At 53.7% G+C, this 21437-nt stretch overlaps 1 protein-coding gene across 1 annotated transcript; it reads right to left on the reverse strand.

Annotated features, from left to right (window-relative positions):
* Positions 1-722: 722 nt before the first annotated feature.
* efna4 (ephrin A4) lies at positions 723-20852 on the reverse strand. Its single transcript, XM_088621037.1, has 5 exons — positions 20140-20852; positions 8491-8783; positions 6700-6771; positions 3858-3887; positions 723-2908 (listed from the first exon to the last, which is right to left on the reverse strand). Exons 1-5 carry the CDS (start codon positions 20397-20399, stop codon positions 2796-2798), a joined length of 768 nt encoding a protein of 255 aa, XP_088477163.1. The 5' UTR covers positions 20400-20852; the 3' UTR covers positions 723-2795.
* Between the last annotated feature and the right edge of the window lie 585 nt (positions 20853-21437).

Raw genomic sequence — 21437 nt, forward strand, 5'->3', positions numbered from 1 at the left:
TGACTGGCTCCTCCAGGACCAAGACTGGACAGCCCTGTGGACACACTGACTGGCCCCTCCAGGACCAGGACTGGACAGCTATGGAGCTATTCTGACTGGCTCCTCCAGGATCAGAACTGGACCTCCTTTGTTGATGTCTATTAGTTTCTATTCCCATGTTGGGCTGTCAATTAAACAATTAATTAAACCCAATTATTTTCTGTTTTAAACATACTGTATGAAGGATTTTTCTTAAGGTCTGGTGCAGTTGATAAGTCACAGCACCCACTTCCTTGAAGACAGTTACCTAGAAAATATCTCAGAGCAAGGTTAGAAGTATAACAGGTCTGCTTTTAATTGAATAATTAATTCAGTGATGTAACAATCGCTCACACTGAAAGAAACCATAGGACATCGGTCTGACACCTGTCTAAGGTTTCTGATGGAGGGGTGCTTCCTCGTGTGTGATCGCACTGGCTCTCACTGTTAATTAGCCCAATTATTTTCTTAATTAGGCTTATTTATATTTGTTCTTTTTTTTACATGTGCAATGATTTTGTGGAGCCAAGACAGAGCCTACAGAACCCTTCTGTCACTGGAGGGAAGAATGCGATGGATTCAGTTAATTAAGTAATTAGACTAATTAATTAGCTGAGAACCACGCGGGAGCCAAGCCCAGAGCACACTGTGGCCTCTGACCCCGCAGCAGAGAAGAAGAGAGGGACAGAGTAACGACCACAGCGTGGATGTCAACATTTCTTTTACTGTACAGCTCCGGTTGTTTTTTTTCCCCAGACAGCAACTCTTCACGGAAGAGATGGAACTCTTCACCAAAATGTGAAAAAAAAAACAGCACAGTACAATTTAAAAAAAAACAACAGCCAGAGAAAACAGGAAAAAAAAAACAGGTGTTCACACTGTGTGATTGCAAAGCTGGAGTGAAATCGGAATCAATTCAGTGCACAGCAGTTTGATCCACTCCAGGTGTTACAGTGCTGTCAGTCAGACTCCCAGTGCACAGCAGTTTGATCCACTCCAGGTTTTACAGTGCTGTCAGTCAGACTCCCAGTGCACAGCAGTCTGATCCACTCCAGGTTCAATTACTAGCTATAAGGCTCTTCACAATTTGCACTAATAAAGCAGAAAAGCAAACATCTAAAACTATTTTAGCTCCTTGAATCTTTCTGTACAACATTATCTTCAAACAAGGCAATAAGTTTCAAATCCCCAACACCTGGTGTGGCATCTCTACAAAACAAAAACCTGGAGTGAATCAGACTGCTGTGCACTGAGAGTTTTACAGACAACCACAGCACAGCTCAGTCATCATCCTTAACACAAAATCGATGCTTTTCTCTACATTTAGTTTATACCCAGACATACAACCAAATGTCTCCTGGAAATTTATAACATAAAAGACAGTGTAGCTTGATGTGAGTGTAAAAGGTCTTCGTGTAGTTTGTCTGATCTTGTCCATTAATCTCTATTTCTTCATGTTTCGGCTTTCTTTAATCCAGTGGGTCTGTATAGAAAGAAAACAGAAGGGGTGACAGAGGGCACCCCCTGTCTCGCACCAATTTTAAACAGTGATCTTAGATTCAGAAAAACTGATGCTTCTCTCGACATTTTTCCAGAAAACCTCATCGACCTTAGTTTGCTCGTCTCTCCAGATTTTGCCTGTGAAACGGCTGCTGCCACACACGCACACACACACACACATACAGTGCTCATCGCTGTCCCCTCCTCCATTCACAATGAATAACGAGTACAAAAATAAAAGAAATTTCTGATCAGTAAAAAAACCTTTTCTGAAGCCTATTGGCTGAAATCCGCCCCTTGCCAGCTCCTCATTGGATGGAGCCCAGCAGTCCATGCGAGACCTCATTGGTCAGCGCACCTATCAGTCCTGAATGGCTCATGTCCCATTTGAGGGCAGGGTCTATCCATCTGAAAGGTGATTGGGCCGACGGCAGAGGGAGGAGGGTTGTAGTACTGCCCAACCCACTTTAGTCAAGTTCAGTTAAGGCTGGGTCCGGTTCATTAGAGTCCAGATCAGTTCACACTTCTGGTTAGATGAAGCCTGGCTTTGCTTGGTCCAGTTTAGCTCAGATCTGTCCAGTGCATCAGCCTGCCCTCAGCTGAATTCACATTGGCCAGACTTGGCCCAGTTTGGTCCACATCAGATCACTATGCACAGCTCTGGCTCAGGTTATTTACAGTCCAAAGTGCCCCTTATTTGGCCCAGTTCAGTTTAGCCCTGTTTGGCATGGTCCAGCCCAGTGGAAGAGTCTGATGCTGCTGCTCCAACACTCAGAAAACGCCTGAAGACGAGGGAACGAGGGAGACGGAGGGAGAACGGGGGGGAGGAGGTGAAGGGAGACAGAGTGCGTTGTGGTTTCCTTCCCAGAAACCTCCCAAACTGGATTAACAAGGCATCATGGGTTTAGACGTGAATTCCAATCCACACCCACACTCTTGACAACACTGACACTATCCAGCTGCCAGGGACAGCAGGAGACAGACAGACAGACAGACAGACAGACAGACAGACAGACAGACAGACAGACAGACAGACAGACAGACAGACAGACAGACAGACAGACAGACAGACAGACAGACAGACAGACAGACAGACAGACAGACAGGGTCAGGCTGGGACAGAGAGAAAGAGACAAGCAGCCTGTGTCTGAGAGACAGACAGATACACGGGGACAGACTGGGACAGGCCTGCTGTGCTGCCCAAGCTTGCTCACGTCAGTGTCCTGGCGTCTCTAAGGGCAGTGCTCAAGTCTCTGGGCAGCTTGTGGGCCTCACTGTCAGCAGGGAGGGATGGTGCTCCAAGAGACCCACAGACAGGTGAGGAGGAGGAGCAGCAGGGTGGCTGAGCTCTTCATCACAGAAATCGCTGCACTGCGGGGTGCTGGAGTGCCTACACACAGAGCAACAGAGTGAGAGACAGACAGGTTAGGACTGGCAGAGTGACAGAGACAGGGCAGGAGAGACAGACAGGACAGGGCAGGACTGGCAGAGTGACAGAGACAGAGCAGGAGAGACAGACAGAACAGGGCAGGACTGGCAGAGTGACAGAGACAGAGCGATAGAGACAGGGCAGGAGAGACAGACAGGACAAGACTGGCAGAGTGACAGAGATAGGGCAGGAGAGACAGGACAGGACAGGGCAGGACTGGCAGAGTGACAGAGACAGGGCAGGAGAGACAGGACAGGACAGGGCAGGAGAGACAGGACAGGACAGGGCAGGAGAGACAGAGTGACAGAGACAGAGCGACAGAGACAGGGCAGGAGAGACAGACAGGACAAGACTGGCAGAGTGACAGAGATAGGGCAGGAGAGACAGGACAGGGCAGGACTAGCAGAGTGACAGAGACAGGGCAGGAGAGACAGGACAGGACAGGGCAGGACTGGCGGAGTGACAGAGACAGGGCAGGAGAGACAGACAGGACAGGGCAGGACTGGCAGAGTGACAGAGACAGGGCAGGAGAGACAGACAGAACAGGGCAGGACTGGCAGAGTGACAGAGACAGAGCGACAGAGACAGGGCAGGAGAGACAGACAGGACAGGGCAGGACTGGCAGAGTGACAGAGACAGGGCAGGAGAGACAGGACAGGACAGGGCAGGACTGGCAGAGTGACAGAGACAGGGCAGGAGAGACAGACAGAACAGGGCAGGACTGGCAGAGTGACAGAGACAGAGCGACAGAGACAGGGCAGGAGAGACAGACAGGACAGGGCAGGACTGGCAGAGTGACAGAGACAGGGCAGGAGAGACAGACAGAACAGGGCAGGACTGACAGAGTGACAGAGACAGAGCAGGAGAGACAGAGTGAGAGACAGACAGGCTGGGCAGGCAGATGACTAACCTCTTCGGACGTGAGATGTGGACCCAGTGGCTGTGAGGAAACGGAGAGAAGGAGAGATTACTACAAGGTAATACAAAAAACAGCGACAAGCGACCACACCCTGAAACATGTGCATCACACATTAACTTCCCCACAGGGCTTCCTGTCAGCGGGAGGGACAGGGATAAGGGACCACGAACGTCAGGTTTACAAAAGAAAGAAAGGAGAAGGGGAGAGAGGGAGAGTGCGACACAAAGAGAACGACAGAACGAGACCGAGAGACCGGCTGGAGCAGGCAGGGGGAGAGACAGCGTGAAAGAGTGAGGGCTGGTGGGCTTGTCTGGGTGCCACTCTGCACAGCAGGGGGCTGGGAGTCTCGGAGCAGGAGGGCTGGCGAGACGGGCTTGGGGTGGGGGCTCTCTGTTAAATTCCATAAGGGAGCAACAGCTGACGGTATTTAGGCACAGCGGGAGGGAGGGGGAGCGGGGGGGGGCGGCTGTGGCCGCTCTGTGGAGCTCTGAGACACCAGGAGCTGGCCGCTCGCAGGAGAGAGAGAGGGAGACAGGGCCGTGGGTTTCCACAGAGAGCTGCAGACAGTCAGAATGGCTTTTCACAGCGGGAGGGAGAGACGGAAGACAGAGGGAGAGAGGGAAGAGAGGGAATGAGGGAGGAGAGGGACAGGGAGAGAGGGAAGAGAGAGGGGATGAGGGAGGAGAGGGACAGGGAGAGAGGGAATGAGGGAGGAGAGGGACAGGGAGAGGGAAGAGAGAGGGGATGAGGGAGGAGAGGGACAGGGAGAGAGGGAAGAGAGAGGGGATGAGGGAGGAGAGGGACAGGGAGAGGGAAGAGAGAGGGGATGAGGGAGGAGAGGGACAGGGAGAGAGGGAAGAGAGAGGGGATGAGGGAGGAGAGGGACAGGGAGAGAGGGAAGAGAGAGGGGATGAGGGAGGAGAGGGACAGGGAGAGAGGGAAGAGAAAGGGGATGAGGGAGGAGAGGGACAGGGAGAGAGGGAATGAGGGAGGAGAGGGACAGGGAGAGGGAAGAGAGAGGGGATGAGGGAGGAGAGGGACAGGGAGAGGGAAGAGAGAGGGGATGAGGGAGGAGAGGGACAGGGAGAGAGGGAAGAGAGAGGGGATGAGGGAGGAGAGGGACAGGGAGAGAGGGAATGAGGGAGGAGAGGGACAGGGAGAGGGAAGAGAGAGGGGATGAGGGAGGAGAGGGACAGGGAGAGAGGGAAGAGAGAGGGGATGAGGGAGGAGAGGGACAGGGAGAGAGGGAAGAGAGAGGGGATGAGGGAGGAGAGGGAAGAGAGAGGGGATGAGGGAGGAGAGGGACAGGGAGAGAGGGAAGAGAGAGGGGATGAGGGAGGAGAGGGACAGGGAGAGAGGGAAGAGAGAGGGGATGAGGGAGGAGAGGGACAGGGAGAGAGGGAGAGGGGACTGGTAAAAGACAGGAGACAAGTGTTATCTTGGGACGGATTAGTGTTGGTCTAGTGAAGACGGAGATGGAGGGATAGGAGAGACAGGACTGGCAGTGGATTGGGAGAGATTAGTCCTGCTCCGCTAACAACAAGGAGCACACAGCAGGAGAGCCAGAGGGCGGGAGAGGCGCTCCCCACAGCAGCGATTCTTAGGAAGAAGAGAGCAGTGAGGGAGAAGGTTTTATATAGCGCCTTGCAAGTCCACAATGACCACCCCAGGGCACTGCACCAGAAGAAGAAAAGTCCAGCAGGAATAAAAAGCGGCCGTGGGCTGGAAGGATGACTCCTCCAGCAACACAAGGGACAAGGGAAACGTCTGAGCCAGTCTTCAAAGAGCTTCCTGACAGAGAGGAGACAGACGGGGGTCTGGAGGAGAGAGAGAGAGACGGGGGTCTGGAGGAGAGAGAGAGAAAGACAGGGGTCTTGTGGAGAGAGAGACGGGGGTCTTGAGGAGAGAGAGATGGTGAGGAGAGAGAGACGGGGGTCTTGAGAGAGAAAGAGAGAGACGGGGGTCTTAAGGAGAGAGACACACACACAGAGGGGTCTCCAGAGGTATCCTTGATCCAAGATTAGTGATGCTCTGCTGAAGACTGAACACTTGACACAAAGGAGCCGGAGAGGGAGTGAAGGAGGGCGAGTGAGGAGTGCGGAGGGGAAGAGGAAGATTAGTGCTGCACCAGGAACGACAGAACAGGGATGAGAGGGGGAGTGGACGGTGCTCTGGGGGACCCTGGAGGGGATTAGTCTTGCTCTAGTAAAGAGAACGGAGGAGAGGCGAGGAGAGGGGGGAGAGGACAGACACGCTCTGCTTGCGAAGCCCCTTTATTGAAATTCACACAAACCCCAGCACCCACTGGCGATTAACACTCATGATACAACACGCTGGCTGAGCAGCCTGGGGTGCCGAGCTCGGGTCTGAGTCGCGGGGAATCAGACAGCGGGCAGGGCGGAACGGAGGGCCTGGAGGAACTGAATCTCTTCGGTCCCAGGCTGGTGGGGCTGAATGGCTCCCCTTGTCTGTAAACTCTCTGACGTGCCTGAGCTCCACCCCCACAGGTGACTGAGCTCCGCCCCCGCCAGCCCCCACAGGTGACTGAGCTCCGCCCCCACATGTGACTGAGCTCCGCCCCCGCCAGCCCCCACAGGTGACTGAGCTCCGCCCCCACATGTGACTGAGCTCCACCCCCGCCAGCCCCCACAGGTGACTGAGCTCCGCCCCTGCCAGCCCCCATAGGTGACTGAGCTCCGCCCCCACAGGTGACTGAGCTCCGCCCCCACAGGTGAGCGATCAGAGGGAGAATCCGACAGTGACAGAAGGGTGAAGACAGCTGGGAGAAGGATGGAGGGAGTGTGAAAGAAGGGAGGGGGAGGAGTGTACTCACTGGTGGCACAGCACACAGACACCCGCAGTCTGAGACAGCGCTGCCCAGGTGGACTCTCCTCAGAGGGGACAGCTGGAAATAAACACCCTGCGTCAATACGAGGCAATAAATAATCAATTCTGTACACACCAGCTAGTCCACCACACTAGTCAGTCCTGCGAAATCAGTAAAACTGAGCAGACACATGTGATCAATAATCTATAAATGTAGTCTATTATGGACCCAGACTGTGTAATAAATACTGTATAATAGACACTGTCAATAGTCTATATTGGACAATCAATCTATAATAGATACAAACTGTATAAACATTGTGTAATCAATAGTGTCTAATAGACAATGTCAGCATCAATAATCTATAATAGGCACACTATGCCAATCGTGTAGATGGTGGAGTCAATCTATAACAGATACTCGCTGTGTTAACAGCAAAGACTGTGTAATCAATAGTGTCTAATAGACACTTTAATGCTCTTCCAAGAGGAAAAACAATCCGAACAAATCCAAGAGTCGTTTTCCTTCAGCTCTTGTTAAGAAGTCTCTCATATGACTAACTGATGAAAAAATAACTAGACAAGTCTGCCCTCGCACAGCCCTGCAGCCGTTAACTCAAGACACGCAGTCTCCACGGGTTCTTCAAAAGACACAGTTAGCAGAGCTGCAGAGGAACAGGGGAGGGAGGCAGGAGGCAGGCAAGTCTGAAGCACTGAAACACAGGAACACCCTCATCTGGCCCAGACCACAGCAGCACGAGACATCTGTCTCTCTGTGGCTTTCTAGACCGAAGCAGAGAGACGAGAGGAACCACAATTCAACTATCTTCACATGAACACTCCTCCATCATCATCAGAGCTGGAGAGTCACTGTAAAGACACTCAGTCCAGCTCCTCTGTATCTTCACATGAACACTCCTCCATCATCATCAGAGCTGGAGAGTCACTGTAAAGACACTCAGTCCAGCTCCTCTGTGTCTTCACATGAACACTCCTTCATCATCATCAGAGCTGTAGAGTCACTGTACAGACACTCAGTCCAGCTCCTCTGTATCTTCACATGAACACTCCTTCATCATCATCAGAGCTGGAGAGTCACTGTACAGACACTCAGTCCAGCTCCTCTGTATCTTCACATGAACACTCCTTCATCATCATCAGAGCTGTAGAGTCACTGTACAGACACTCAGTCCAGCTCCTCTGTATCTTCACATGAACACTCCTTCATCATCATCAGAGCTGGAGAGACACTCAGTCCAGTTCCTCTGTATCTTCACATTAACACTCCTTCATCATCATCAGAGCTGTGCAGTAACTGCAGTAACTGCAGCTGTGCAGTAAGTCTGAGTGTGGTAGTAGTCTCTATACGGGGTGTATCAGTGTGTGTGTATGGTATAGTCTCTCTGCAGCTTGTGTGTGTATGTGTGTGTGGTACAGTCCCTCTGCAGTGTGTGTGTGTGTGGTACAGTCCCTCTGCAGTGTGTGTGTGTGTGGTACAGTCTCTCTGCAGTGTGTGTGTGTGTGTGGTACAGTCTCTCTGCAGTGTGTGTGTGTGTGTGGTACAGTCTCTCTGCAGTGTGTGTGTGTGTGGTACAGTCTCTCTCCAGTGTGTGTGTATGTGTGTGTGGTCTAGTCTCTATGCAGTGTGTGTGCCTCAGTGACAGCCTGCCCAGATGTGCAGATGGTAATTGGCCAGACCTGCTGCGGTCTGCTGGACTTCCTGTCTCTGACAGGCAGGGAGGAGCTGGGGCAGACAGGGGTCAGCAGCAGACAGCGGAGGACGGAGGGGCGCACTCACAGATGTAGTAGTACTCCTGTCCCGGCTGGAACTCGAAGCCCAGGGAGAAGGGCGTGAAGAGCTGGATCTTCTCGGAGAAGCGGACCGGCCCGTGGGGGGCGAAGGGCCGGCTGCACTCCCAGCGCTTGAAGGCGCCCCGACTCTCCTGGCACCTGCGGTACCCCTCGGCGCTCACCAGGTACAGGGTGAAGGACTCCGTGCTCTCGGGGGGCGTGCTGGGGGGGTAATGAGGGCAGAAGATGTCCAGGTAGTCGTTGATGTTCACCTGGACGGAGTGATCTCCCCGTGCCAACCTGAGCAGTCAGGGAGAGACAGGAAATACCCCATCACTGACCAGCACCAGAACTGGGACCTTCTGCAAATCCTGACTATCAACTTTCACCATGAATGAGATACAAGTTCATTGAGGACATACCCAATTAATAATCAATAACCAACATTGGATACTACTGTCTGCATAGCCTAAAAACAGCACTGAGAGAACCACAGCTGTCTCTCTCCTCTCCCCCTGAATTCACACATTGACACCCCCCTGACTGGACTGGAGACACTGCTGTCCCTCTCCTCTCACACTGCCCCTGAATTCACACACTGACACACCCCTGACTGAACTGGAGACACTGCTGTCCCTCTCCTCTCACACTGCCCCTGAATTCACACACTGACACCCCCCTGACTGGACTGGAGACACTGCTGTCCCTCTCCTCTCACACTGCCCCTGAATTCACACACTGACACCCCCCTGACCGGACTGGAGACACTGCTGTCCCTCTCCTCTCACACTGCCCCTGAATTCACACACTGACACCCCCCTGACTGGACTGGAGACACTGCTGTCCCTCTCCTCTCACACTGCCCCTGAATTCACACACTGACACCCCCCTGACCGGACTGGAGACACTGCTGTCCCTCTCCTCTCACACTGCCCCTGAATTCACACACTGACACCCCCCTGACCGGACTGGAGACACTGCTGTCCCTCTCCTCTCACACTGCCCCTGAATTCACACACTGACACCCCCCTGACTGGACTGGAGACACTGCTGTCCCTCTCCTCTCACACTGCCCCTGAATTCACACACTGACACCCCCCTGACTGGACTGGAGACACTGCTGTCCCTCTCCTCTCACACTGCCCCTGAATTCACACACTGACACCCCCCTGACTGGACTGGAGACACTGCTGTCCCTCTCCTCTCACACTGCCCCTGAATTCACACACTGACACCCCCCTGACTGGACTGGAGACACTGCTGTCCCTCTCCTCTCAGAAGCAGCAGCTGAAGCTCTCATGTCGTCTGGAGTGAATTCGTGTGTGAAGATGTGCAGGACAGAGGGAGAGAGGTGAGGGATCTGTGTTAATTGCTGTCCTAGCTCCTTCCTCCAGCAGGGTGTGCAGGGATGTCTTCAGAAGCTATCAGCAGGCATCGGTGCTGGAGATTAGTGGAGCTCAACCAGACTGCGAGACACACAGAGCGAGGGGGAGGCGGGGGGGAGACGAGGCTGAGGTGTGTGCTCTTCATGCTTGCTGGCTTCCTCCTTCCCCGGACGCCCATTATTCTGACCCCCCATGGAGATCAGATTCCCCCCCCCCATCATCGGCCAATCAGAGAGCCCCGTGCCCCGCCCTCGCCAGGCACACAGGAAACTGGCACTGTCTGTGAGCTGTGGGGCAGATCAGACAGAGCAGGGCTGGGGGGAGGGGAGGGGAGAACTCGGGGGGGAGAAAGAAAGAGAGAGGAGCAGAAAGAGAGGGAGAGGAGAATCAGGGGAGAAAGAGAGAGGAGCAGAAAGAGAGGGAGGGGAGGAGATAGAAGAATTGGGAGAAAGGGAGAGGAGGATCAGAGTGTGAGGGAGAAAGGGAAAGAGGAGAGGGGGGAGGGGAGAAAGGCCTTAGAGGAGCAGGCGAGGAAGAGCGCGTCAGCACACTGCTCGCAGGTCCCCCACAAGCCCTTTCTGAAGACCCTCAATCCAGCACACCTGTTCCCCTGGAAACCCCCAGCCTGAGAGCAGGAGGTCTTTCCCATGTCTGAATCACCTGTCTTGACACTGATCAGTCACTGGTCACCCCCAGATCCTGCAGGAACGGGGCGCAGAGAGCAAGGCAGGCAACAGCACCTGCCTGCCTGGTGCGCTAGTCCATCCAGTTGTCTGTACCCATTGAGCTCTCCACCAGCCCGACCATAGCCGGAGACCCTGCAAGGGAGCTGTGAAGTGCTACAGATCAGCCCGCAGCTCTGTGACCAACTGATCAGAGCTAGCAGTGTGCACAGTACAGGAGGCGATCAGTGATCAATAACCACAGAGTGACACACCAGCAGTGTGCACAGTACAGGAGGCGATCAGTGATCAATAACCACAGAGTGACACAACAGCAGTGTGCACAGTACAGGAGGAGATCAGTGATCAATAACCACAGAGTGACACACCAACAGTGTGCACAGTACAGGAGGCAACCAGTGATCAATAACCACAGAGTGAGGCACTCGGAGGTCTCACCGGAGGTGATACCAGCAGTATGCGCAGTACAGGAGGTGATCAGTGATCAATAACCACAGGGTGAGGCACTTGGAGGTCTCACTGGAGGTGACACCAGCAATGTGCGCAGTACAGGAGCTGATCAGTGATCAATAACCACAGGGTGAGGCACTCGGAGGTCTCATTGGAGGTGACACCAGCAGTGTGCGCAGTACAGGAGCTGATCAGTGATCAATAACCACAGGGAGAGGCACTCGGAGGTCTCACTGGAGGTGACACCAGCAATGTGCGCAGTACAGGAGCTGATCAGTGATCAATAACCACAGGGTGAGGCACTCGGAGGTCTCACTGGAGGTGACACCAGCAGTGTGCGTAATACAGGGCCTCACCAGCGCTGAGCTGATTAATTGAGTCATGCATCATTAGGTAACGGAAACGCCGGGATAAACGGTTATTGATCAGTCATGGGCGCTGATAGCAGCTTGTCTAACTACCCAATCAGCACGGAAACATTACTGAGCTGATAGCCTGCCAGCTAAGACTGATCACAGGCACTTGCCTGTGTGCTGCACAGAGCCTTTCTCCCTCTCAGTGTGGGCTAGTGCTTAGAGCTGAGGCACTGGGAGAGAGAGAGGGAGGCAGTGTGGGCTAGTGGTTATAGCTGAGAGACTGGGAGAGAGAGAGGCAGTGTGGGCTAGTGGTAAGAGCTGAGAGACTGGGAGAGAGAGAGGGAGGCAGTGTGGGCTAGTGGTTAGAGCTGAGAGACTGGGAGAGAGAGAGGGAGGCAGTGTGGGCTAGTGGTTAGAGCTGAGAGACTGGGAGAGAGAGAGGCAGTGTGGGCTAGTGGTTAGAGCTGAGGCACTGGGAGAGAGAGGGAGGCAGTGTGGGCTAGTAGTAGTTAGTAGTAACAGTAGCAGTACTAGTAATAGATGTTATAATAGCAGCAATAGAAGTTATAGTAATAGTACTGGCACTAGCTATAGTAACAGTAGTGGTAACAGTACTAGCAGTAGGGGCAGTACCAGCAGCAGTAGAGGTTATAGTTATAGTAATAGTAATGACACTAGCTATAGTAACAATAGTAGTAACAGTACTAGTAGAAGGGACAGTAACAGCAGCAGTAGAGGTTATAGTTATAGTAATAGTAATGACACTAGCTATAGTAACAATAGTAGTAACAGTACTAGCAGTAGGGGCAGTAACAGCAGCAGTAAAGGTTATAGTTATAGTAATAGTACTGGCACTAGCTATAGTAACAGTACTAGCAGTAGGGACAGTACCAGCAGCACTAGAGATTATAGTTATAGTAATAGTACTGGCACTAGCTATGGTAACAGTACTAGCAGTAGGAGCAGTAACAGCAGCAGTAGAGATTATAGTTATAGTAATAGTACTGGCACTAGCTATAGTAACAGTACTAGCAGTATGGACAGTAACAGCAGCAGTAGAGGTTATAGTTATAGTAATAGTACTGGCACTAGCTATAGTAACAGTACTAGCAGTAGGGGCAGTAACAGCAGCAGTAGAGGTTATAGTTATAGTAATAGTACTGGCACTAGCTATGGTAACAGTACTAGCAGTAGGGGCAGTAACAGCAGCAGTAGAGGTTATAGTTATAGTAATAGTACTGGCACTAGCTATAGTAACAGTACTAGCAGTAGGGACAGTACCAGCAGCAGTAGAGATTATAGTTATAGTAATAGTACTGGCACTAGCTATGGTAACAGTACTAGCAGTAGGGGCAGTAACAGCAGCAGTAGAGGTTATAGTTATAGTAATAGTACTGGCACTAGCTATAGTAACAGTACTAGCAGTATGGACAGTAACAGCAGCAGTAGAGGTTACAGTTATAGTAATAGTACTGGCACTAGCTATAGTAACAGTACTAGCAGTAGGGGCAGTAACAGCAGCAGTAGAGATTATAGTTATAGTAATAGTACTGGCACTAGCTATAGTAACAGTACTAGCAGTAGGGACAGTAACAGCAGCAGTAGAGGTTATAGTTATAGTAATAGTACTGACACTAGCTATAGTAACAGTACTAGCAGTAGGGGCAGTAACAGCAGCAGTAGAGGTTATAGTTATAGTAATAGTACTGACACTAGCTATAGTAACAGTACTAGCAGTAGGGGCAGTAACAGCAGCAGTAGAGGTTATAGTTATAGTAATAGTACTGGCACTAGCTATGGTAACAGTACTAGCAGTAGGGGCAGTACCAGCAGCAGTAGAGGTTATAGTTATAGTAATAGTACTGGCACTAGCTATGGTAACAGTACTAGCAGTAGGGGCAGTAACAGCAGCAGTAGAGATTATAGTTATAGTAATAGTACTGGCACTAGCTATGGTAACAGTACTAGCAGTAGGGGCAGTAACAGCAGCAGTAGAGGTTATAGTTATAGTAATAGTACTGGCACTAGCTATAGTAACAGTACTAGCAGTAGGGGCAGTACCAGCAGCAGTAGAGGTTATAGTTATAGTAATAGTACTGGCACTAGCTATGGTAACAGTAGTAGTAACAGTACTAGCAGTAGGGGCAGTAACAGCAGCAGTAGAGGTTATAGTTATAGTAATAGTACTGACACTAGATATAGTAACAGTACTAGCAGTAGGGGCAGTAACAGCAGCAGTAGAGGTTACAGTTATAGTAATAGTACTGACACTAGATATAGTAACAGTACTAGCAGTAGGGGCAGTAACAGCAGCAGTAGAGGTTACAGTTATAGTAATAGTACTGGCACTAGCTATAGTAACAGTACTAGCAGTAGGGGCAGTACCAGCAGCAGTAGAGGTTATAGTTATAGTAATAGTACTGGCACTAGCTATGGTAACAGTGTTAGTGGTAGCTACAGTAACAACTGAAGTAGCAGTCACAACTATCACCAGCACCAGCGTTAGTAACAACAGTGACGGCAGCTGTAGGATTATTTTAAAACCATTAGCTGAAACGTACAGCCAAGCTAGTCAATGGACACAAGCTGCTCTCCGCACGTTTCACCACTTCTCAGGAAACATGAAAAGGTAATTACTGCTCCGGGGAAACCAGCCTGACGAGCAGCTTATCCTGCGAGTTCAAGTTCAGGCCTGACTCAAGTCTCTCCCTGCCACTACAGCTCAGAGTAAACATGCAGTAATTACACTCTGCTGGGAAAACACAGCACAGCACAATGTGAGTATAGTACAGTACACCACAATTTAAAAGTGTCTCAGCTCTAACCACTAGCCCACACTGCCTCCCTCTCTCTCTCTCTCCTAGTACCTCAGCTCTAACCACTAGCCCACACTGCCTCTCTCTCTCTCCCAGTGCCTCAGCTCTAACCACTAGCCCACACTGCCTCTCTCTCTCTCCCAGTGCCTCAGCTCTAACCACTAGCCCACACTCCCTCCCTCTCTCTCTCCCAGTGCCTCAGCTCTAACCACTAGCCCACACTGCCTCTCTCTCTCTCCCAGTGCCTCAGCTCTAACCACTAGCCCACACTGCCTCTCTCTCTCCCAGTGCCTCAGCTCTCACCACTAGCCCACACTGCCTCTCTCTCTCCCAGTGCCTCAGCTCTAACCACTAGCCCACACTGCCTCGCTCTCTCTCCCAGTGCCTCAGCTCTAGTAGAGGGTGAGGGCGAGGAGGCAAGCGAGGGAGCAAGAGATTGAGAGAAAGTACATTGCTTCCCAGAGGGCCCGGGTGATTCAGTGCCATTCTCCCCCCCCCCCCCCCCGCCAGCCATCCTTCCATCACACAGGCGGGGGAGTGGAGGCAGCTGACGGAACGGCCCTGAGCCGCTGGAGCGAGAGAGAACAGCGGAGGGAGGGAGGAGGGGCTCTCTCTCACTCCTGTGCACCTCTGCATCCCTGTCTACTGGCAGAGGCCAGGAGGAGTGTGTGTGAGAGAGGGGGGGGTGGGGGGGGCTGTGATCACTCGGGGAGCAGCGAGGCGACACTAAGTGGACTGATCTCTATTTATTTAAGAACTTTCACGGTCACTGCAACTCAGACCCCAGAGACATGCCTGCCCCTCCTCTCCCTCTCTTTCCCCTCTCCCCCTCCTGCCTCCACTCCTTCCTGCTGAGGGCAGACCCTGCAGCTCTCATGAGGACGAAGGAGTGTGAATGTGAAGATACAGAGGAGCTGGACTGAGTGTCTGTACAGTGACTCTCCAGCTCTGATGATGATGAAGGAGTGTTCATGTGAAGATACAGAGGAGCTGGACTGAGTGTCTGTACAGTGACTCTCCAGCTCTGATGATGATGAAGGAGTGTTCATGTGAAGATACAGAGGAGCTGGACTGAGTGTCTCTACAGTGACTCTCCAGCTCTGATGATGATGAAGGAGTGTTCATGTGAAGATACAGAGGAGCTGGACTGAGTGTCTCTACAGTGACTCTCCAGCTCTAATGATGATGATGAAGGAGTGTTCATGTGAAGATACAGAGGAGCTGGACTGAGTGTCTGTACAGTGACTCTCCAGCTCTGATGATGATGAAGGAGTGTTCATGTGAAGATACAGATGAGCTGGACTGAGTGTCTGTACAGTTACTCTCCAGCTCTGATAGCGATTCTGAATCCATAAATTCTTCAAGTCAGCAGCTGACCTTCTCTGCAGGAAAAGACATTAATTCGAATGAATGGATGCAAGAAAGCGAGCAGGAGAGGGATGGGAAATGCATTACTGGGATTCCTAACGGGAATACCCAGAGTCCGAGGCAAGAGCGGACGTGGGTTCAGTGGGGTTTGAAGGCCGCAGAGACCACTGGGGTCCCCAGAGCCCCCACACACTCTCCTACTGGAAGACGAAAGGTCACTGAGCCAGCCAGCAAGGCTGTAATTCTCCTGTCCAGGTGTGCTCAGTGTGAAGGGAGGATCTCACTAAAGCAGTTGACTAATGATCTGTTTCAACGTCAAAACTGGGTGGAAGCAAGACGGACCAACATCTGTCTATACAGTCATGACACGGGAGAGAGGAATTCGAGAGTCAGTTTCGCCCTGCGCCCCTGGTGTAGCGAGAGAGCCGCCGCAGTGCATGTGTGTCAAGCAGAGGACCTGTCACAAAAACAGCTGAGCTGATACGGCACAACAACTATCCCAGTGCACAGCAGTGTGATCCACTCCAGGTTTTACAGTGCTGTCAGTCAGACTCCCAGTGCACAGCAGTCTGATCCACTCCAGGTTTTACAGTGCTGTCAGTCAGACTCCCAGTGCACAGCAGTCTGACCCACTCCAGGTCTTACAATGCTGTCAGTCAGACTCCCAGTGCACAGCAGTGTGATCCACTCCAGGTTTTACAATGTTGTCAGTCAGACCCCAGTGCACAGCAGTCTGATCCACTCCAGGTGTTACAGTGCTGTCAGTCAGACTCCCAGTGCACAGCAGTCTGATCCACTCCAGGTGTTACAGTGCTGTCAGTCAGACTCCCAGTGCAGAGCAGTCTGATCCACTCCAGGTTTTACACTGGTGTCAGTCAGACTCCCAGTGCACAGCAGTCTGATCCACTCCAGGTTTTACACTGGCGTCAGTCAGACTCCCAGTGCACAGCAGTCTGATCCGCTCCAGGTTTTACTACTAATGTTCTCCTGGAGCCTTTCAAAGTGCAGAAGACAGTGGAAGGAAGTCAGTGTGAACTCTCTCCAGAGCTGCAGAGCAGGGAGCTGCAGGGAGACTCACGTTTCTGGAATGATCTCTCACCTCCTCGCCAGGGAAAAACATTGACGGAGCGAGATCTAGACTTCAGCCTGCAGGACGCGCCCGCTGTGCCCACTAGCACCCACACGAGGACAGGAGTGCTGGGCGTGGGCTGACTGTGACCCAGGCTCACTCAGTACAACAGAGACTCCTGCTCCCACGACTGCAGAACCAGCTCTGAGCTGGACTGGGCCCAGAGCTGCAGAACCAGCTCTGAGCTGGACTGGGCCCAGGGCTGCGTGTGGATCAGAGGCTTAAAGACTTGCAGTCAGGGAGCAGTGAACTGACCTGGTGCTGGACTGGGCTCAGGGCTGCAGAACCAGCTCTGAGCTGGACTGGGCCCAGGACCGTGCCAGGGCAATCCCCAACGATGGTGCCAGGGGAACCGTCAGGCCAAGCTGGGCTGTTCATGTCCCAGAGCCAGAAATCACTGCTCCTCGCTGCCTGAGTCACTGGCTGGAGGCCAGGGAGCAAATATCTGAGACTGGAGCCAAACCCACAGCACACCAGACTGGCTGGACAAGTCCGGTCACCCTGCATCACCCAGTCACACTGTGTTCCCGAGAAAGCCAGGCGTGCGCCGTCGTGCTGGGCTGGATGTTACTACTGCACTGCTCCAGCACAGGGCACCACTGTTACTACTGCACGCTCCAGCACAGGGCACCACTGTTACTACTGCACTGCTCCAGCGCAGGACACCACTGTTACTACTGCACTGCTCCAGCACAGGGCACCACTGTTACTACTGCACTGCTCCAGCGCAGGACACCACTGTTACTACTGCACGCTCCAGCGCAGGGCACCACTGTTACTACTGCACGCTCCAGCACAGGGCACCACTGTTACTGCTGCACACTCCAGCACAGGGCACCACTGTTACTACTGCACTGCTCCAGCACAGGACACCACTGTTACTACTGCACGCTCCAGCACAGGGCACCACTGTTACTACTGCACTGCTCCAGCGCAGGGCTCCACTGTTACTACTGCACTGCTCCAGCACAGGGCTCCACTGTTACTACTGCACTGCTCCAGCACAGGGCTCCACTGTTACTACTGCACTGCTCCAGCGCAGGGCTCCACTGTTACTACTGCACTGCTCCAGCACAGGGCTCCACTGTTACTACTGCACGCTCCAGCACAGGGCTCCACTGTTACTACTGCACTGCTCCAGCACAGGGCACCACTGTTACTACTGCACGCTCCAGCACAGGGCACCACTGTTACTACTGCACTGCTCCAGCGCAGGGCTCCACTGTTACTACTGCACTGCTCCAGCACAGGGCTCCACTGTTACTACTGCACTGCTCCAGCGCAGGGCTCCACTGTTACTACTGCACTGCTCCAGCGCAGGGCACCACTGTTACTACTGCACGCTCCAGCGCAGGGCTCCACTGTTACTACTGCACGCTCCAGCACAGGGCACCACTGTTACTACTGCACTGCTCCAGCACAGGGCACCACTGTTACTACTGCACGCTCCAGCACAGGGCTCCACTGTTACTACTGCACGCTCCAGCGCAGGGCACCACTGTTACTACTGCACTGCTCCAGCACAGGGCACCACTGTTACTACTGCACGCTCCAGCACAGGGCACCACTGTTACTACTGCACTGCTCCAGCACAGGGCACCACTGTTACTACTGCACTGCTCCAGCACAGGGCACCACTGTTACTACTGCACGCTCCAGCACAGGGCTCCACTGTTACTACTGCACGCTCCAGCACAGGGCTCCACTGTTACTACTGCACGCTCCAGCGCAGGGCACCACTGTTACTACTGCACTGCTCCAGCGCAGGGCTCCACTGTTACTACTGCACGCTCCAGCACAGGGCTCCACTGTTACTACTGCACGCTCCAGCACAGGGCACCACTGTTACTACTGCACTGCTCCAGCACAGGGCACCACTGTTACTACTGCACGCTCCAGCACAGGGCTCCACTGTTACTACTGCACGCTCCAGCGCAGGGCACCACTGTTACTACTGCACTGCTCCAGCGCAGGGCACCACTGTTACTACTGCACGCTCCAGCACAGGGCACCACTGTTACTACTGCACTGCTCCAGCACAGGGCACCACTGTTACTACTGCACTGCTCCAGCACAGGGCACCACTGTTACTACTGCACGCTCCAGCACAGGGCTCCACTGTTACTACTGCACGCTCCAGCACAGGGCTCCACTGTTACTACTGCACTGCTCCAGCACAGGGCACCACTGTTACTACTGCACGCTCCAGCGCAGGGCACCACTGTTACTACTGCACGCTCCAGCGCAGGGCACCACTGTTACTACTGCACTGCTCCAGCACAGGGCACCACTGTTACTACTGCACGCTCCAGCGCAGGGCACCACTGTTACTACTGCACGCTCCAGCGCAGGGCTCCACTGTTACTACTGCACTGCTCCAGCGCAGGGCACCACTGTTACTACTGCACGCTCCAGCGCAGGGCACCACTGTTACTACTGCACGCTCCAGCACAGGGCACCACTGTTACTACTGCACGCTCCAGCACAGGGCTCCACTGTTACTACTGCACTGCTCCAGCACAGGGCACCACTGTTACTACTGCACGCTCCAGCGCAGGGCTCCACTGTTACTACTGCACGCTCCAGCGCAGGGCACCACTGTTACTACTGCACTGCTCCAGCACAGGGCACCACTGTTACTACTGCACTGCTCCAGCACAGGGCACCACTGTTACTACTGCACGCTCCAGCACAGGGCTCCACTGTTACTACTGCACGCTCCAGCGCAGGGCTCCACTGTTACTACTGCACGCTCCAGCACAGGGCACCACTGTTACTACTGCACTGCTCCAGCACAGGGCACCACTGTTACTACTGCACGCTCCAGCACAGGGCTCCACTGTTACTACTGCACGCTCCAGCGCAGGGCACCACTGTTACTACTGCACTGCTCCAGCGCAGGGCACCACTGTTACTACTGCACGCTCCAGCACAGGGCACCACTGTTACTACTGCACGCTCCAGCACAGGGCACCACTGTTACTACTGCACTGCTCCAGCACAGGGCACCACTGTTACTACTGCACTGCTCCAGCACAGGGCACCACTGTTACTACTGCACGCTCCAGCACAGGGCTCCACTGTTACTACTGCACGCTCCAGCACAGGGCTCCACTGTTACTACTGCACTGCTCCAGCACAGGGCACCACTGTTACTACTGCACTGCTCCAGCACAGGGCACCACTGTTACTACTGCACTGCTCCAGCACAGGGCTCCACTGTTACTACTGCACGCTCCAGCACAGGGCTCCACTGTTACTACTGCACTGCTCCAGCACAGGGCTCCACTGTTACTACTGCACTGCTCCAGCACAGGGCTCCACTGTTACTACTGCACTGCTCCAGCACAGGGCACCACTGTTACTACTGCACGCTCCAGCGCACTCTCCTCTCTGAAATGTCACTCATTCGCGGTGACCTGAGCTCCGATCGGCGCTCTCCCCACACGGCCGGTACCAGGAGTCCTACCTGGCGTTGCTGCTGTTCCAGTGCACCGCCTGCCTCAGGCCCCCCGCTGTCGCCAGCAGCTCCAGAGCGAGGGCGAGCCTCCACAGCATCCAGACTCCGGGGCGGCGGGGACAGCTCATCTCGCCTGCCGGCACAGGGCGGCTACAGCGCGCTGCTCGGGTCCGTATTTTTTTGGGGGGGGGGGCGGAGAGTGGGAGGGGGCTGGGAATCTCGCCTCCACGCAGGTAACCGTGCAAAGAGAAATACCTCCGTCCGCGCATGCACGAGTCATGAAAAAAAAAAAGGTGTTTTCCTCTGGATTCTCCCACCCCCCTCCCTCCCCGCAAAAAACACAAGAAAACAACAGCTCTGATTTCCTGAATCGGCCGCTTCCTGAAGACCTGCAGAGGTCCGGAGAAGTTCCGAGAAGTTTTCTGCTCGCTCCGACTCACAGCTCAGTCACATCACCGCAGGGGGCTCGCTCCCGGTCGCTCTCCCGGCACAAAGAGGGAGAAAGTTGGGGAAAAGTCTTCCCACCCTTCCTCTCCAGTCTTCCAGTCTGCCCAATCTGCCCAGTCCGTCCCCTCGGGCTGGTCCGCCTTCTTTGCTGCGTTGATTCCACGGCACGAGCTGGGAAGGGACCCCGGCTACTGGCAGCAGTTTTGGGACAGAGGGTGTGTGGAGGAGGAGGAGGAGAAGGGGGGGGGAGGTCTCGCCCGCCCGCGCTGGGAAGGAGGGGCCCCCCGAGACGTCAGCCAATCAGGGCGCGGGAAAGGAGAGAGGTGCGCATTCCAAAGCCCGTTTAAAAACAACAACTCCGACAGGTTGATTTATTCCCGGGGCAGGACGCGTGTCAGCGCCGTGCCGTGCCGTGAACTCAACTCGCCACCCTCACTCCGCCGGGCAGGTAGTAGGAGTGTGTCATGTCATGTCTGTAAATCCCCGCTTCGTTTGCTTTCTTTCGCTTTGTAAATGTCCGTGAACGCGGCGCGGATCGGTTCTGCTTTGGCGACGCTGTAACTTCTCTGAAGAGACTCGACAGCCGCCTGGGTACCGTATTGTGACCGGAGCGGGCCCCTCTCCTCTCGGGCCGGCCCCGTGGTGGTGACCCCTGGGCCCCAGTACTCCTCCCTGCTCCAGCCTGGACCTGAGTGGCTATTGAGATGGTTTCTTACATCGGATGATTTTGAGACCAGCCGTGTCCAGCCCTTGGGGGCGTTAGTAGTTAACTGAGCCCAGGATCTCATCCAGCTGTGTCTGGAAAGAAACTGGGGTGTTGTCTTCAACAACATGGCTGGGCAGCCTGTTCCACACCCCGG

This window comes from Lepisosteus platostomus, chromosome 26, assembly GCF_059453375.1.
Source record: "Lepisosteus platostomus isolate fLepPlt1 chromosome 26, fLepPlt1.hap1, whole genome shotgun sequence".
Taxonomy (NCBI): Eukaryota; Metazoa; Chordata; class Actinopteri; order Semionotiformes; family Lepisosteidae; genus Lepisosteus; species Lepisosteus platostomus.

Excerpts from the sequence above, each read along its gene's own strand:
- efna4 (XM_088621037.1), bottom strand. The coding sequence starts at position 20,399 with ATGCGCGGACGGAGGTATTTCTCTTTGCACGGTTACCTGCGTGGAGGC. Across the intron at positions 3,888-6,699 it reads GTCTGTGTGCTGTGCCACCA|CCACTGGGTCCACATCTCAC; the intron begins GTGAGTACACTC and ends GTTTCCTCACAG. Across the intron at positions 2,909-3,857 it reads CACATCTCACGTCCGAAGAG|GCACTCCAGCACCCCGCAGT; the intron begins GTTAGTCATCTG and ends CTCTGTGTGTAG.